The sequence below is a fragment of the Peromyscus eremicus genome, chromosome 14 (assembly GCF_949786415.1).
Source record: "Peromyscus eremicus chromosome 14, PerEre_H2_v1, whole genome shotgun sequence".
Classification (NCBI taxonomy): Eukaryota; Metazoa; Chordata; class Mammalia; order Rodentia; family Cricetidae; genus Peromyscus; species Peromyscus eremicus.
In genome coordinates this window covers 21,718,032-21,735,094 of record NC_081430.1, presented here as the reverse complement: position 1 = coordinate 21,735,094, position 17,063 = coordinate 21,718,032, and the positions used below count along the sequence as shown (strand labels likewise).

General features: G+C 41.1%; 1 protein-coding gene across 4 annotated transcripts in view; it reads left to right on the top strand.

Annotated features, from left to right (window-relative positions):
• Window positions 1–17,063, top strand: part of Hectd1 (HECT domain E3 ubiquitin protein ligase 1) — a 93,547-nt gene that overhangs the window by 25,684 nt on the left and 50,800 nt on the right. For all 4 annotated transcript variants that reach the window (XM_059279944.1, XM_059279943.1, XM_059279941.1 and 1 more), the window contains exons 7-15: window positions 607–683; window positions 765–863; window positions 5,133–5,247; window positions 6,089–6,263; window positions 7,679–7,817; window positions 7,991–8,161; window positions 12,996–13,218; window positions 13,907–14,170; window positions 14,282–14,361. In XM_059279944.1, the coding sequence (XP_059135927.1) occupies window positions 607–683; window positions 765–863; window positions 5,133–5,247; window positions 6,089–6,263; window positions 7,679–7,817; window positions 7,991–8,161; window positions 12,996–13,218; window positions 13,907–14,170; window positions 14,282–14,361 (1,343 nt within the window). The remainder of the gene's footprint in view (window positions 1–606; window positions 684–764; window positions 864–5,132; window positions 5,248–6,088; window positions 6,264–7,678; window positions 7,818–7,990; window positions 8,162–12,995; window positions 13,219–13,906; window positions 14,171–14,281; window positions 14,362–17,063) is intronic.

The window sequence follows — 17,063 nt, the reverse complement described above, 5'->3', positions numbered from 1 at the left end:
TTATTTCTGTACTTAGTGAAATATTAATAGCAATCAGAAGTGTTTAAACTTTAGAAAAGTTGGGCGTTATGTGGTGGTATTGTGTTCCCCAAGATATTGTGCACCCTAATAAACTTATCTGGGGTCAGAGAACAGAACAGCCACTAGATACAGAGCCTAGAAAATGGTGGCACTCACGCCTTTAATCTTAGCATTCCAGAGGCAGAGAATCGCCCGGATCTCTGTGCGTTCAAGGCCACACTGGAAACAGCCAGGCGTGATGACTCACGCCTTTAATCCCAGGAAGTGAGGGCAGAAAGCAGAAAGGTATATAAGGCGTGAAAACCAGGAACTAGGCAGGTTAAGCTTTCAGGCTTTCAAGAAGCATTTCAGCTGAGATCCATTTGGATGAGGACTCAGAGGCTTCCAGTCTGAGGAAACAGGATCAGCTGAGAAATTGGCCAGGTGAGGTAGCTGTGGCTTGTTCTGCTTCTCTGATCTTCCAGCATTCACCCCAATACCTGGCTTCAGGTTTGCTCTTATTTAATAAGACCTCTTAAGATTCATGCTACAGCATTATGTTATTGGCCTTAAAAATAGAAGATTTCCTGTTGTTTTAACTTTCAGCCTTTGAAGTCAATTTTATGGACGACGTGGGTCAGACTCTGTTGAACTGGGCCTCTGCGTTTGGAACTCAGGAGATGGTAAGCTAATGCCAGGTGCTGTGTTAATTTCAGTGTGGAAGTATTCCTAGAGCAACCTTGTGATTCTTTATCATATTACAGGTGGAATTTCTTTGTGAGAGAGGTGCTGATGTTAATAGAGGCCAAAGGTCGTCATCATTACACTATGCTGCGTGCTTTGGAAGACCTCAAGTAGCAAAGGTACAATCCAGGTTTTGAAAACGTTATCTTATACTTACTTATTTTGTATATTTGTGTGTGTCTGTCTGTCTGTCTGCGTGTGTGTGTTATGGCACGCATATTGGACAGAAGACAACGTGCAGGAGTCAGTCCTCCACCTTCCATTGTGTCAGTCAGGGACTGAACTCAGGTCAGGAGGTTTGGTGGTGAGCACCTTTACCCACTGAACCATCCTACCAGCCCCATGCTGTTAAAGTATTAATCTTTAACAACTGCATGATTCAGAAATTAGGATAATAAAAAAATTCATTCTGATAAGTTTACACTTCCATGCTGTCTACATCGATTCCTCCTATTCCCCACAATAACTGGCTTTAATTAGTTTTTAAAAAATCTTTTCAATGTTTCCTAAGCAAAAATATATAGTATTTTCTTCTTTTTTTACTCTGAGAAATTGAAATTCATGAGCTGGAGAGATGGTTCAGCGGTTAGAGCACTGGCTGCCTTTCAGTGGCGTTGGGTTCAATATTTCCTGACACCCACACGACTGCTCACAACCATCTGTAACTGGTACCAGGTGTTGTGACAGCCTCCTCAGGCAACATGCACACACATGGTGCACAGATGTCCATACTGGCAAAATGCCCATGCACATAAAATAATAATAAAACATTAAAAAAGAACAGGTCAAATGAAAATGTTCCTATCAGGTATGTGACATGGGACTCTGGAGTCTGTTTATTGTGAAATAACTGGCATAATAAAAGGTTAGTCTACCCTGGAGTCAGATGCAAGTGGGTTCAGGTTCAGTCCATGTGCAGAAGCTGCTGTTCTCAAGTCTGTCTGGATGTCTTGTCTGTAGAGTAGTTGTATTACTGTCAGTTGTGGGGAGAATTAGGAGAAGAGAACACATAGGATCACTGTAACAGTCAGTGCATCGTAGGTGCTGGAGTGGTAGCTGCTGTCACTGTCCTACCATCTTACGGTATGAACGCGTTCTGGTGATGATCCTGGAGTGGCTTGCCTTCTCTCTAGAGAAGCTCAGAGTCCAGCAACTTGAACCGGCCAGTTTTTAGAGAGAGCCAGGCCTCTACTGGTACCTAAGTAACAGTCAGTAAGCAAAGCACATCTTAGCGTTTTTGTTTCAGAGAGAATCCTTCGCCCCCGGCCCCCCACTCCCATTCTGGGGATAAAACCTAGTGTAGAGCATTTGGTGCAGCTCTGTTTCAGGTGTTTTTACATTGTATCGATTCTGTCATTGAAAAAAGTGTCTGAGCCATTATGATTAAATAGGGTTTTTTTTTTTTTGTTTTTTTTTTTGTTTTTTTTTGTTTTTTTTGTTTTTGGTTTTTCGAGACAGGGTTTCTCTGTGTAGCTTTGCGCCTTTCCTGGAACTCACTTGGTAGTCCAGGCTGGCCTCGAACTCACAGAGATCCGCCTGGCTCTGCCTCCCGAGTGCTGGGATTAAAGGCGTGCGCCACCACCGCCCGGCTTTTTTTTTTTTTTTTTAAGATTTTATTTATTTATCATGTATACAGTGAGTGTTCAGCCTGCAGGCCAGAAGAGGGCACCATATCTCATTGTAGATGGTTGTGAGCCACCATGTGGTTGCTGGGAATTGAACTCAGGACCTCTGAAAGAACAGCCAGTGCTCTTAACCTCTGAGCCATCTCTCCAGCCCATATATTATAATTTTTTTTTTTTTTTTTTGGTTTTTTTTTTTTTTTTTGAGACAGGGTTTCTCTGTGTAGCTTTGCGCCTTTTCCTGGAACTCTCTTGGTAGCCCAGGCTGGCCTCGAACTCACAGAGATCCGCCTGGCTCTGCCTCCCGAGTGCTGGGATTAAAGGCGTGTGCCACCACCGCCCGATTAAATAGTGTTACCATGAGGTTATAAAATGTTTAAGAGGAATGAGGAAAGAGACAGATCTTTTTATCTATCTATCTATCTATCTATCTATCTATCTATCTATTCCTATTATCAGCTTGATACAGTACAAGTTCTTATCCTAATAGTGAAGTGTTTCATTGAAGCTTGCCCAGTAATTGAGTAAAACCAAAACTTATTATAAGCCAGAGTCATCCTAGGGTCCCCCCTGCTATATAGCCTCTCTGGTTCTGTGGGTTGCAATCTGATTGTTCTTTGCTTTCCATCTAGTATCCACATATGAGTGAGTACATACCATGTTTGTCCTTCTGGGTTTGGGTTACCTCACTCAGGATGATATTTTCTAGTTCCATCCATTTGCCTGCAAATTTCATGCTGTCATTTTTTTTCTCTGCTGAGTAGTACTCCTTTGTGTATATGTACCACATTTTCTTAATCCACTCTTCAGCTGACGGGCATCTAGGTTGTCTCCAGGTTCTGGCTATTATGAATAGTGCTGCTATGAACATAGTTGAGCATGTATCTTTGTGGTATGATTAAGCATTCCTTGGGTATATGCCCAAGAGTGGTATGGCTGGGTCTTGAGGTAGATTGATTCCCAATTTTCTGAAAAACCACCATACTGATTTCCACAGTGGTTGTACAAGTTTGCATTCCCACCAACAGTGGAGGAGTGTTCCTTTTGCTCCACATCCTCTCCAACATAGACTGTCATTAGTGTTTTTGATCACAGCCATTCTGACAGGTGTAAGGTGGTATCTCAGAGTTGTTTTAATTTGCATTTCTCTGATGATTAAGGATGTTGAGCATTTCTTTAAATGTCTTTCAGCCATTTGTGATTCTTCCATTGAGAATTCTCTGTTTAGCCCTTTAGCCCATTTTTTGATTGGATTGTTCAGTATTTGGATGTCTAGTTTCTTGAGTTCTTTATATACTTTGGAGGTCAGTCCTCTGTCAGATGTGGGGTTGGTGAACATCTTTTCCCATTCTGTAGGCTCTTTTTGTCTTACTGACCGTGTCTTTTGCCCTACAAAAGCTTCTGAGTTTCAAGAGGTCCCATTTATTAATTGTTGTGCTCAGTGTCTGTGCTGCTGGTGTTATATTTAGGAAGTGATCTCCGGTGCCAATGCATTCCAGAGTACTTCCTACTTTCTCTTCTATTAAGTTCAGTGTAACTGGATTTATGTTGAGGTCTTTGATCCACTTGGACTTGAGTTTTGTGCATGGTGACAGATATGGATCTATTGCAGTCTTCTACATGTTGACATCCAGTTATGCCAGCACCATTTGCTGAAGATACTTTCTTTTTTCCATTGTGTAGTTTTGGCTTCTTTGTCAAAAATCATAGGTGTGCGGATTAATGTCAGGGTCTTCAGTTCAATTCCATTGGTCTGTATGTCAGTTTTTATGCCAGTACCAAGCTATTTTTATTACTATAGCTCTATAGTAGAGCTTGATGTTAGGGATGGTGATGCCTCCAGAGGTTGTTTTATTATACAGGATTCTTTTAGCTATCCTGGGTCTTTTGTTTTTCCATATGAAATTGAGTATTTTTCTTTCCAAGTCTGTGAAGAATTGTGTTGGGATTTTGATGGGGATTGCATTGAATCTGTAGATTGCTTTTGGTAAGATTGAAGGGACAGATCTTGATGCACTTTTGATCAAATGATTGGTAATTGACATTGTATAGGAAATGCTGAGATTGATCGCCAGATCATCAAGTGAGTGGTACTTCTATTAAAGTAAAAAGCCAGGAGGAGTGACACATTCAGATTTGAATATAATATACCTTGAGGGATAGTAAATAATCAAGTGAAATGTATGTATAATTTTTTGAAATACAAATATCTGCCTTTAAGGTGATAGGTACAGGGTAAGGTTTGTATTAGTATCTGCATGATTGATTCTGGGGAGCCTTTATTTGTTTGTTTGTTTGTTTTGAGACAGGTTTTCTCTTAGCCCTGACTGTCCTGGAACTCACTTTGTAGACCAGGCTGGCCTCAAACTTGGATCCTCCTGCCTTTGCCTCTGCCTCCCAAGTGCTGAGATTAAACGCGTGCGCCACCACCGCCCAGCTCTGGGAAGCCTTTAAAAATTTTTTTTTATTTTATGTGTTTGTGTTTGTGTGCTTGAGTGTATGTATGTATGTATGTATGTTTGTATGTGTACCCCTGTGTTCAGGAGCTGTTGTAGGTCCGAAGAGGGAATAGGATCTCTGCAACTAGACTTACAGGTGGTTGTGAGCTACATGTTAGTGTGGGAGCCTTACCCAGCTCCTCTACAAGAGCAGTAAGTGTTCTTAACTGCTCAGCCATCTCTCCAGCTTGTGGAAAACCTTTAAACTGTAGAGTTGAATGATATAAGAGCTGCTGTTGTATTAAAATTAAACGCTTTTCTTCATAAGACTCTCTTACGGCATGGTGCAAATCCAGACCTAAGAGACGAAGATGGGAAAACACCATTGGATAAAGCTCGAGAAAGAGGCCACAGTGAAGTAGTGGCCATCCTCCAGTCTCCAGGTGAGCTGTCTGCTCTTCCCTTTAAGGCTGTCTGCCTTTGCTGTTCAGCTGCGCTTCCGCAGACATACACTGTAGAAATGAACCATTCTTAAAAAGCCAAATAAGTCTATAGATAATGGGTGTGTGTGTGTGCGTGAAGGCAGTGGAAAAACCTTCACCTTACTGTTCTATGCCCTTAAGAAGGATTTTATTGTTACTGTCTTTAATTATGTGTCTGTGCATGTGAATGCAGTGCCTGTGGAAGCCAGAAATCAGATCCCCTGGAGTTGAAGTCCTACGCCCTTACCTGCCTGACATGAGTCCTAGGAACTGAACTCAGGTCCTCTGAAAGAGCAATATGTGCTCTTAAACAGAGTCCTTTCTCTGGTCCCTTTCCATTTTTTTTTTTAAATTTTTATTTTAACTTTATTTTATGAACATTGATGTAAACATGTCAGATCTCCTGGAACTGGAGTTACAGACAGTTGTGAGCTGCCATGTGGGTGCTGGGAATTGAACCCTGGTCCTCTGGAAGAGCAGCCAGTGCTCTTAACCGCTGAGCCATCTCTCCAGTCCCCTTTCCATGTTTTTGAGACTAGTTGTGTAAGTCCAGAATGAAAAAAAAAATCTAAATGTAAAAGATTTGGGGCTGTCTTTATATACAGAATGATTAGAAGCTGTGTAACTATAATGATTTGACTTTTTAAGTTTTCAGAGTAGGTAGTAGGGCTTTTTTGTCTGTAGGGCTGAAAATTGAACTCTGTTCCCCAGGTAATTTAGTTTGAGGTGAGTATATATTAACATTTTTTTTCCTTGAAGGACATTGTATTTCACAATGCATTTTTAAAATAACACTTTGTAGGTGATTGGATGTGCCCAGTTAATAAAGGGGATGACAAGAAAAAGAAGGATACAAACAAAGATGAAGAAGAATGCAATGAACCCAAAGGAGATCCAGAAATGGCGCCGATGTACTTGAAGAGGTTATTGCCTGTGTTTGCACAAACATTTCAGCAAACTATGTTGCCTTCAATAAGGTAGCTATTCACACCATGCTTAAATTATACTGATGCTATAATTTTTCAGAAGGATCTGGAATTTGTTTACAAAATATAGTAAGAATATAAATTAGGTTGGAAGTGGGAGTATCAACTTAATATTAGTTATGAATGCTCAGCCGTAGCTTATGCTTGTTTCTTGCTTGCTCTTATTACTTAAATTAACCTGTTTCTCTTCATCTACGTTTTGCCTCAGGGCTTTTTACCTTTCTTTTCCTTCTGTATGTCCCACTCTGTGTTTAGCTGGCTGGCAGCTGCCTGGCTGGCCCCAGGTGTCTCCCTCTCTTTTCCCCTTGTTCTCTCCACTCCATTCTCTTTTACTTATTCTCTCTGCCCACCAGCCCTGCCTGTCCCTCTTCTGCCTAGCTATTGGCTTTTCAGCTTTTTATGAGACCAGTCAGGTGCCTTAGGCAGGCAAGGTGAAACAGTAGCACATCTTTACATAGTTAAACAAATGCAGCATAAAGAAATATAACACATCTTTACCTAGTTAAAGTAATATTCTACAACATGCCTCTTCCAAGGGCTGGGATTAAAAGTTTTGCACCACTTCTCTTGGCTTCTGGTTTAAGAATGCTTGAAAATTAATAATCTTCAAAGCTAATGTTCACAAATGAGAACACACGTGTCATGTGTCTTTTTGAGTCAGGATTATCTCACTCATAATGATCATTGAGAGTTCCATGCATTTACCTGTGAATTTTATTTTGGGGGCAGCTGAATAATAGTCCATTGTGTCTATGTACCACATTTTCATTGTCCATTCAGTAGCTGACGGACAGTGTAGAGCAGCAATGAACATGGATGGGCATGTTATCTCTATTGTAGGATAAGTGAATTTAGACTGATTTTTATCTCTGTGTTAGACTTTCCTTGTAAAACTGAGATAATAAAACCTACTTCATGTGGTTTGTTGTATGGTTTAAAAGAGTTGTAATGTTTTAAATTATGTGAATGAATTCCTGCCTCATAACCGGTCAGTGTGTGTGTGTGTGTGTGTGTGTGTATGTGTGTGTGTGTGTGTGTGTGTGTGTGTGTGTGTGTGTGAGAGAGAGAGAGAGAGAGAAAGAGAGAGAGAGAGAGGTATTTGCATGCTTTTTACCTCATTTCTAAAGTTTTACCATGCTGTGCCAGCAACCAAGCTAATTAAATGTAATATAGAATAGCATTTAACAAGAGTATTGATGATTAGTTTTGATTAACATAATACATTACCCAAATAGTAAACATAAATTGTTGTGATAGCATAGTCTTAATTTTTTGTATTTTTAAGTGTATGCTTTTCATTAGTACTCATAAATTTGTTGGACACTTAAGTTTTTACTAATGCATAGCTGAATATTTATCTAATTTGAGCCTTTTGGTTTCATAAAATTCTTTTTTTCCTTCTTAAGGAAAGCCAGTCTTGCTCTAATCCGAAAAATGATTCATTTTTGCTCTGAAGCACTGTTAAAGGAAGTTTGTGATTCTGATGTTGGTCACAATCTGCCCACCACACTAGTGGAGATCACTGCAGCTGTCCTGGACCAAGAGGTGCGTTCCCAGCCTGAGCTCATCTCCCAGCTGTAATGCCTCCGGAGACCTGTCAGTCACAGAAGTAAAACCCTCCCTGTTCAGATGACGGTACTGTCCGTCCAGGAGACTGGATGTGTGTTCTCATCCTCCTTGACTTCTGCTCTCATGTGCTCCCTCTTTTTCCTCCCCAGGACGATGACGACGGCCACTTGCTAGCTTTGCAGATCATACGGGATTTGGTAGATAAAGGTGGTGATATTTTTTTAGATCAGCTAGCCAGACTTGGTGTAATTAGCAAAGTATCAGCTTTGGCAGGTCCTTCTTCTGATGATGAGAATGAAGAGGAATCGAAACCAGAAAAAGTGAGTGGTCCTCATTGTAATGTTGATAACAGGGTTTGTTTTAAGGAAATTTACGTTTAATTTAGAATGGTTTTTGACATATATAATGTAATATGAAAATATAATTGAATTATAAAATAGCATTACATATGTATCCTTTTGGTCAGTTTCCTTTAAAAGTTGTTTTTATAATTTTAAATGTAAGACAAGGTCCCCGAGACACTAAAGAATATCAGAATTCTGTCATATCTATTGGTTGTTAATATTTTGCCCCGTTTGCTTTATCGTCTTCATATACACATTTATGTGTGTATACATTTTTTTTGGAGACAGAGTCTCTTTCCTTCCTTGGGGTGGGGGTGCTGTGAACTGAATAAATAACAACAGCACTAACGTTTTTTCTGATGGCAAGATGTGGATTATAGTTGACGGAATAACAGTTTGTTAATTCTAGTTGGTAGACGTCCGGTAGTTTTTGAAATAGCACGTGTTCCAATTAGTTTCCAAGTCCTTGAGAGCCTTACAGTTTTGTTGGCTGTTTCTTTGTCTTTGAGAGAGCCAGTGCCTTGGTGTTCTGAGGACTCAGCTTCACTTTGTATTGCATCCTATTTCTTGCTGATGCAGTTGAGTTTCCATGTTTTAGTAGTTATGTTAGAGAAGTGATGCTGAGTTCCTCCTGGCCAGTGAACTTTTGAGGAGGCACATGGTAACTGTTGACGTGTTGCCTTGGATCCTTGATTACGTTTCTTTCCTTAGCTGTCTCTGATGCAACTTTGAGACAGAATCTCACTCTAGTCCAGACTGACCTGGGATTTACTCTGTAGCACAGGGTGTCCTTGAAATCATGGCAATACTCTTCCCTCAATTTCAAGTTCAAGGTGTGACACATCGTTCCTCGCTATAACGTTACCCTGTTTCCTTCTGTAACTAGTAAACAGTGTGTAGGTAGTTACTGGAGAATATTTAAGTATACTTTTTCTCATTTAACTATATTCTAGTGTAGTATTTGTTGGTAGTTGTTGTCTTTGACTGGAGTTAAAACCTGCCATATCTAAGGTGGGTTGTAGTTTTCAGCATTTTCAGTTTGCTAGGAGGTGCGTTTGTGATGTGTGTGTGCATGTACTTCTGTGCCTTGTTGCCTTTTTTTTTTTTTTTTTTTTGAGGCAGAATCTATTCCTTCTTGATAGTCTTTAATATTTATTTACGCTCTTCCAATTTTGGTAAAATTGGGATAATTTTTGGCTATTAATCCTTTAAATATTTAACTTATTTCCTCCTTTTTGCCCGTGTCAAGTTTTATGTGTGGTGGAGATTTGCTGACATAAACTGCTCTCTGTCTGCCTCTCTCCTTTTGTCTTTTACTCTACCTCATGCCTGGTTGACTCTGCTGCTTTTCTCTCTGCCCTGGTCACTTCTAGTGAGTTACTCAGAATTTTATTTGTCCTGTGTTCGTATGTGTGGTTCAGCATTAGATTTAAAAATATAACACATCAACTGAGTGTAACTCACTGGGTCCCGAACCCTGAATTCTGGTTCTGTCTGGTCCAGTTGGGTTAAACACCTCATCTTGCATCTCTGCCTCCTCAGTTTGCAGGGTTGGATTCTGTAGGTACTTTGTAATGATCCTAGCCAGAAAACTGTCTCTGCCTAAGGACCTGACTTCATTCATTTTCCTGAAGTTTCCTGAACTATTTATTGTGTTGCCTGTTGTCACATGAAACTTCTTTTCCCATTTTCCCATCTGTCTTGTCTGGTGTTGAGTTGCTCACCGTGGAAACAGTGGGTTTGAAGGACACGGGTCTTATTAGTTCATGTGATTTGGAGCAGAAAGTGTGTGTGTGTGTGTGTGTGTGTGTGCGTGCGTGTGCGCGTGCGTGTGCGTGTGTGTGTGCGCGCGCATATGCTCATGTAGAGGGAGGCTAGAGGTCAACCTCAAGTGTTCATGAGGAGCATCCACCTTATTTTCTTTTAACTTAAAAATAGGTTTTATTGGGGTTGGGGATTTAGCTCGGTGGTAGAGTGCTTGCCTAGCAAGTGCAAGGCCCTGGGTTTGGTCCTCAGCTCCGGGGGGAAAAAAAAAAGGTTTTATTGGTGCGTGTATGTGAGGTGGGAGTATGTGTGACAGTGTGGGGGTCAGATGACACCTTCACAGAGTTTGGTCTCTTTTCACCCTCGTGTGGCCTTTGGAGGGTGAACTCAGGTCAGCAGGCCTGCCTGCACCCCAGTGGCTTGTACCTGCGGCGCCATCTGGCCTGGCCTGCCGTGGCTTTTTGAGACCAGATCTCTTACAGGAGCCTGGGGCCCTCACTGTCACGGCTAGACCAGCAGGCCAGTTACGTCTTCATCGGCCCAGTGCTAGGATTATAAGCATGTGTCATCATGCCAGCATTTTAGTGTGGGTTCTGGGGGTCGAACTCAGTTCCTCATGGTTGTGTGGCAGACATTTTCCTGACCTAGCTTTTCAGCCCCACAGAAATCAGAAATCCTTAGGTTTAGAGAAATTGATAACCTTCATGTTTTTGGTGACTGTTTTTGGGGTGTCTCCTCCACCCCACAACCCTGGGCCTGAGTTCACTGCAGCCCTGCTCTCTCCTTTGTGCTCCCGGGAACCGTCAAACCACCCACTGACTACATGGAGCGAGTGAATGGGACTGAAATTGGTGTCTCGTGATGGCTACACCCTGTCTCAATAGATGCTTTCTGGTTACCTCACGCACAGATGTTGGGGTAACAGTAGACAAAAACATTTCCATTTTGTCTCCTGAAGAGTGGTTTTTTTTTTTTTTTCGAGACAGGGTTTCTCTGTGTATCTTTGCGCCTTTCCTGGAACTCACTTGGTAGCCCAGGCTGGCCTCGAACTCACAGAGATCCGCCTGGCTCTGCCTCCCGAGTGCTGGGATTAAAGGCGTGCGCCACCACCACCCGGCCTGAAGAGTGGTTTAAATCGAACTTCCCAGGTTAAACCAAACACTGGCTTACTGTGCAAGAACTAGCATAGTGTGTGTTTGAGAGAAAACAGGGCTTGACTTTTTGGCTCCACTGCCTATTAACTTTGCGGTTTTAAGTCTCCTCTGCACTGGAAACAGCAGTAGTCCTCCCTCCAGGTTGTTGGGGGGATTAGAGGAGATGGCATCCGGAGCAAATAGGAGCTTGTGCTGGCCAACTGGCACATAGGGCAGACTGAGTTTTTGGCTGGCATCGCCCAGATACTGCCTCTTTTTCGGTGGGCCCATTCCTGCCTAGTCTAGTCACTTCTTTCCATCTCCAGTATAAGAGCTAATTGTTTTTCTACAAGCTTAATAATTGGGATGTGACTTCTTGCCCAGGTGCTCTACTTAAGAACTCAAGGTGCTGTGACTTGTAGAGACGTGCTCTGTCACTGAGCTGCACTCTCAGCCTTTGAATTCTCCCCTCCCACCATGTGGGTTTAGGGATTGAATTCAGCTTGTAAGACTTGGCAGCAAGTGCCTTTACCCACTGACCCATCTCATTGGCCCTCAGCCCTTGATTCTTGACAGAGGATCTCAGTGTGTAGCTCAGGCTGGCTTTGAACTTCCTTTGTAATATAGGCTGTCCTTAACTTAGGATCTTCCTTCTGGCTTCTGTCCCCCAAGGGTGCATTAGAGGCATGTGTCACATATCTGACAATCTTATCAGTTTTCATTTTCTGATATCTGTTTATGTATATGGTGTGGTTATTTGAGTGCGGACACTGTTGCTTCTCTTCTACCACCACGTGGGGGCCAGGCTGTCAGGCATAGCAACAAGAACCTTTGCCTGCTGAGCCATCTCACCAGCCCTGTTCTCAGTTTTCAAATGTCAATAAAGAGTTGTGGCTCCCAGGCTATACTAAAAAGTGGTTACAGGTTAGTTTTATCTCAGTTCTTAAAAAACATTTTCTAAGCCAGGAGTTTAAGGTCACCCTTAGATACCCAGAGTTTGAGGCCAGTCATGGCTACGTAAGACCTGTTGTCAGAAATAGTATATTTGATTTACCTGACTAGGAACTGGGGCTTTGAATTGACTGTCATTTATTTCTAATGTTTAACTGGCACATAATTATCCACTGCTGGATACAGCATGATGAAAATGATTAGTATGTGCAATGTGTGATGACCAAATCAGGGTGATTAGCATTGTGTCTAACGAGACCCTTCAGGCTCCTCTTGTGATCTAGTGAATGGCTGTGGGCTGTGGCACCCTGCTGTGCTGCAGAAGACCACCTTCCTGTGTTTTGGTACCTATTGCGGGTCTTCACAGTATTCCCAGTTCTCTTCCCCTCCTGTCCTTCAGAGGGCACTATTGTATTCTTTTGTTCTAAGGGATCTATACACTAGTTCCACAGAAGTGAGAGCACGTGGCTCATCTTCTCACTGAACATACTCTGTCCTCTAGCATTGTCCATGTTGTTGCAGTAACGGGGTTTCATTCTTTTATTTTAGTAGCTGAGTAGTACACCACGTACATGTATATCACATTTTCTTTAGCCAAGGAATTTGATTTAAGACTGTGTGGTGATTGTGTTATAGCATAGTCTGTATACTATGTCTTCCACTTGGCGTCCTCTTCTTCAGGTTGACAGACTAGAGGTGTGGTGAGTTTACCAGTGCCCCAGAGGATTAATAGAAAGCTCGAATTCGCTGACTTTTACCAACATACCTGGACAGGATACAGTTTACATAATTATTATTTTCAGACATTATTTAAGATTTACTTAATAGGTAATTAGTTCATTACAGTATGTATTGAGCTACACGCAACTAAATATTCTGTTTTAATTATAAATCTGGTTCATATTCGTGGTTTTGAAATGAAATCATTTCGCATATCTCATTGGATCATTTTCCACATTCAGGAAGATGAACCACAGGAAGATGCTAAAGAATTGCAGCAAGGTAAACCGTACCATTGGAGAGACTGGTCAATAATTAGGGGAAGGGACTGCTTATATATTTGGAGTGATGCTGCAGCCTTGGAATTATCTAACGGCAGTAATGGATGGTTCAGATTTATCTTGGATGGAAAACTTGCCACCATGTATTCAAGTGGTAGCCCTGAAGGTGGATCGGATAGTTCAGGTAAGACTTGGCTCTGAGTAAAAGATTTTCTTAGCGTCTGCAATTCGATTTTATGGCCTTAGTTTTGTCCCTGTTGTTGGGATTTTTTTTTTTTTTTTTAAAATAGAGAAAATGTGCTCTAGCTGGGCATGGTAGTATATATTTGTAATCCCAGCATTTGGGAATTGGAGACAAAATGATTGGGTATTCAACACTATCCTCAGAATGCCTTTTTATAAAGACAGGGTTTCACTGTGTAGCCCTGACTGTCCTGGAACTCACTCTGTAGACCAGGCTGTCCTTGAACTCAGAGAGATCCGTCTGCCTCTGCCTCCTAAGTGCTGGGATTAAAGATCTGGGCCACCATCCTCCCAGGTCACAAATACCTTTTTATTTTATATGCCAAGGAACAACACTAGCTACTTTGAATGTTATCAGTCTTTTAGATAAAGCTTTCTTTGTTTTGACATAGTACATTGCATAGGTGTATAGATGTCTCATTATATCTTTTCTCTGAAGCCTCATTTGTAATTTAAAAAAAAAAGATGTCTGTAGAGTTGCTTTAAGCCTGAACCTATATAGATCAGACGAGTCAGGATGCTGAAGAATAAAACTCTACTAATGCTTACTTTATAGGAGTCACATTTCAATAATGTGGTATAGTTGAAGGGTAGGTTTTTTTAAAAAACCAAGTATTTTGTCTTTATAGAAAGCAGAAGTGAATTCTTAGAGAAGTTACAAAGAGCCCGAGGTCAAGTAAAGCCATCTACTTCAAGTCAACCTATACTGTCAGCACCAGGACCCACTAAACTCACCGTAGGGAACTGGTCCTTAACATGTTTGAAAGAAGGAGAAATTGCTATTCATAACTCTGATGGGCAGCAAGCTACAATACTAAAAGAAGATTTGCCTGGTTTTGTGTTTGAATCTAACAGAGGAACTAAACATTCGTTTACTGCAGAGACGTCTCTGGGTAAGTGTGTGGTCGTGCTATTTCTGAGTGAGAGTAAGTGCACATGTTGGGGTGTAATCAGTGGATTCTGGGAATGTTCTTTGACATTGTATGCCATCCCCTCTCCCCTAGGTTCAGAGTTTGTGACTGGCTGGACTGGCAAAAGAGGCAGGAAATTAAAATCCAAGCTGCTGGAAAAAACAAAGCAAAAGGTACATCTGCAGTGTGTTTCCCCTTTTTATGCTGACTGCAAACTTCAGGAACAGCTGAGCATTGGAGAGATTAAACATGTAACTTTAGCTTCCCAACATTTTTAGTTATGCTTTTTTCCTTTGTTAATTATTTTGCATAATTATTATGTTTTGTTTGTATATATACACCCACATTAAAAACCAGTGGAAATTGTAGCGGAGAAAAAGAATGAAACTTTAGTTGTTTAAATATTTTTAATTTTATGGGCCAGGGAGATGGCTCAGTAGGTAAGGGTATTTGCTGCCAGACCTGATAACCTTGATTTGATCCAGGAACCTCAAATGCTGGAAGTAAAGTACCAAGTCCCAAGAGTTGTCTCCACACGAGCTCCACGGGTACACACATGTACACCTGTGCTAAGTAATAAACTAGAAGATGATCATATACTTCCTAATCCCGATTTAATACTTTGTGATGGTGTAACTTCACTGCTTGGTTCTGGATTCTGATAGTTTTAGTGCTTGATTTAATGGCTGACTTTGATGACTGAGGACGATAGGGATAAAGAGCCCGGGAGTATAGTGTAGAGCATTCACCTAACCTGGTTCCCAGCACTGCCCACAAAACAAGCCCAGACCAAAGCAGTGAAAGCAAGCACATTATTGCCTTAAAAAACCCCTTAGTATAAATTTAAAAATTCAATTTATCAGCTATGCATTGTTCTTTGAAAGCATGGCTAGTTGTCAAGTCCAGCGGCATGGGCCTATAACCTAGCTACTCAGGAGGCTGAAGCAGGAAGATTAACAAATTCAAGGCATGCCTGGGCTACAGAGTGTGTTTGAGGCCAGCCTGTGTAACTTGGTGAGACTCTGAGATCTCAAAAAGTAAAAAGAGGGTCAGGGACAGCTTAGTAGTTGAGTGCTTGCCTAGTGTGTGTGAGGTCTTAGATTCAATCCCCAGAACCACAAAAAATAAACAAGTAAAATAAGGCCAGTATAATTCTAATGTTACCAGTTGTTCTTGCATTTGGCCTATTTAAAAGGAATTAAAATAGTCTCAGACTGAACATTTTCTAGCAATAGACGCTTGTCTCTTACCTACATGGTTATACAAAGTGGTTTTTGCTTCTTTAGAGATAGGGTCTCACTAGGTAGCTGGCTTGGAACTCACTAGGTAGACCAGGCTGGACTCAACTCTCAAGATTTGCCTGCCTCTGCCTTCCTACCTGCTAGGTTTAAGGGCATGCCTGGCCCAGAAAATACTTTTAAAATACAATGTTTGTAGCTACTTGAAACTAGGGAAGAGAGAACTTAAAAAATGAGTTTTAGTTGGAGCAAAAAAAAAAAAAAAAAAAAAAAAAAAGATTTTAAAAACAAAAACACTAATGGTGAGGCATGGTGACTTATATCTATAGTTGAAGCAAGGTGATTTCGAGTTCTAGGCGAGCTTGGACTATATAGCAAGTTTGAGGCCAGCCTAGGCTAGCTGCATCACAAGACCCTGTTTCAAAACAAACAAAACAAGATATTTATTCTTCAGTTTTTGTTGTTAATGTTTTGGGTTATCCTGGAGACATTTCCTCTTTGTAGATTTTAGAAGCATTTAGCTCACTTTTTAAAGATGAATCTAGAGCCATTAAGATGGTACAGTAGATAAAAGTGTTTATTGACCAGCCCGCATTAAATCCCTGGGACTCACATGGTACAGGAGAGGACTGAGTCTTTACAACTTGTTCTCTGGCTTGCACATGTACCCATACAGTCAATGGGTAAATAAACTAATAGGTATCCTTAATAGGTATATGAATAGTTTTTGGTTGCTTCTATATATGTTTTTTAAAAGAGCATAAGGTCAGATATTAGTTTTAATTCAGAATATATTTGAAACGCTTCAGAAAGAAATACCTTACACTTTTAATCCTAGTACTTGTGAGGTAGAGGCAGGCAGAGCTCTGAGTTTGAAGCCAGCTTGTTCTTCACTGAGAGTTCTAGGACAGCCAGGGCTATATAGATAGACTCTGTCTCAGAAGGAAGGAAGAAGGGAGAGAGGGAGGGAGGGAAGGAAGGAAGGAAAGAGAAATATCTGACTCAAGACAGCTAGTAGAAGTAAGTGGAATTTGAAATGAATACAGCATTCCTCTTCACAGATGTTTTGTGAATTGGCTCAGAGGATCTGTGCTGCATGGTCAGACTGTGCTTACAAAGTAGAAAGTACCTCAGTATTACCTGTGAAACCGTGAAATGAACAAAAACAACACAGAAATATAAAAAATATGACACTACATAGAGTGTAAAGACATTGTTCAGAATATGAGAGCGGGAACAGCATCTTATTTGAGCTGAGCTGGGAACGTGTATGTCTGGCGACACAATTTTTTTTTTGCTGAACTTCCCATAATCATGAAGAACCGTGGAAGTACTAGAAATACTAGAATACTAGAGTAAAGATAGGCAGATGTGTAAATATGGAGTCCTTAAATGCTGATGAGTTGCTAACTCTAAGTCTTTAAAAAGCTGATGATACTTAACTCAGGAGTTTCTGGGAATCCCTAGTGTTGGCTATTAATTGTGGAAATGTTTTTAACCACCTGTGGTTCACAGTTAGAATTTTCTGGTTCCTGGGAAATTTGTATGTTCATGAGTTATCTTGAGGGTAGGACCCAAGTCTGTCTTAAGGATATGTGTTAAGAGCACTTACCTAGCATGTTTGGGGTTCTGGGAAT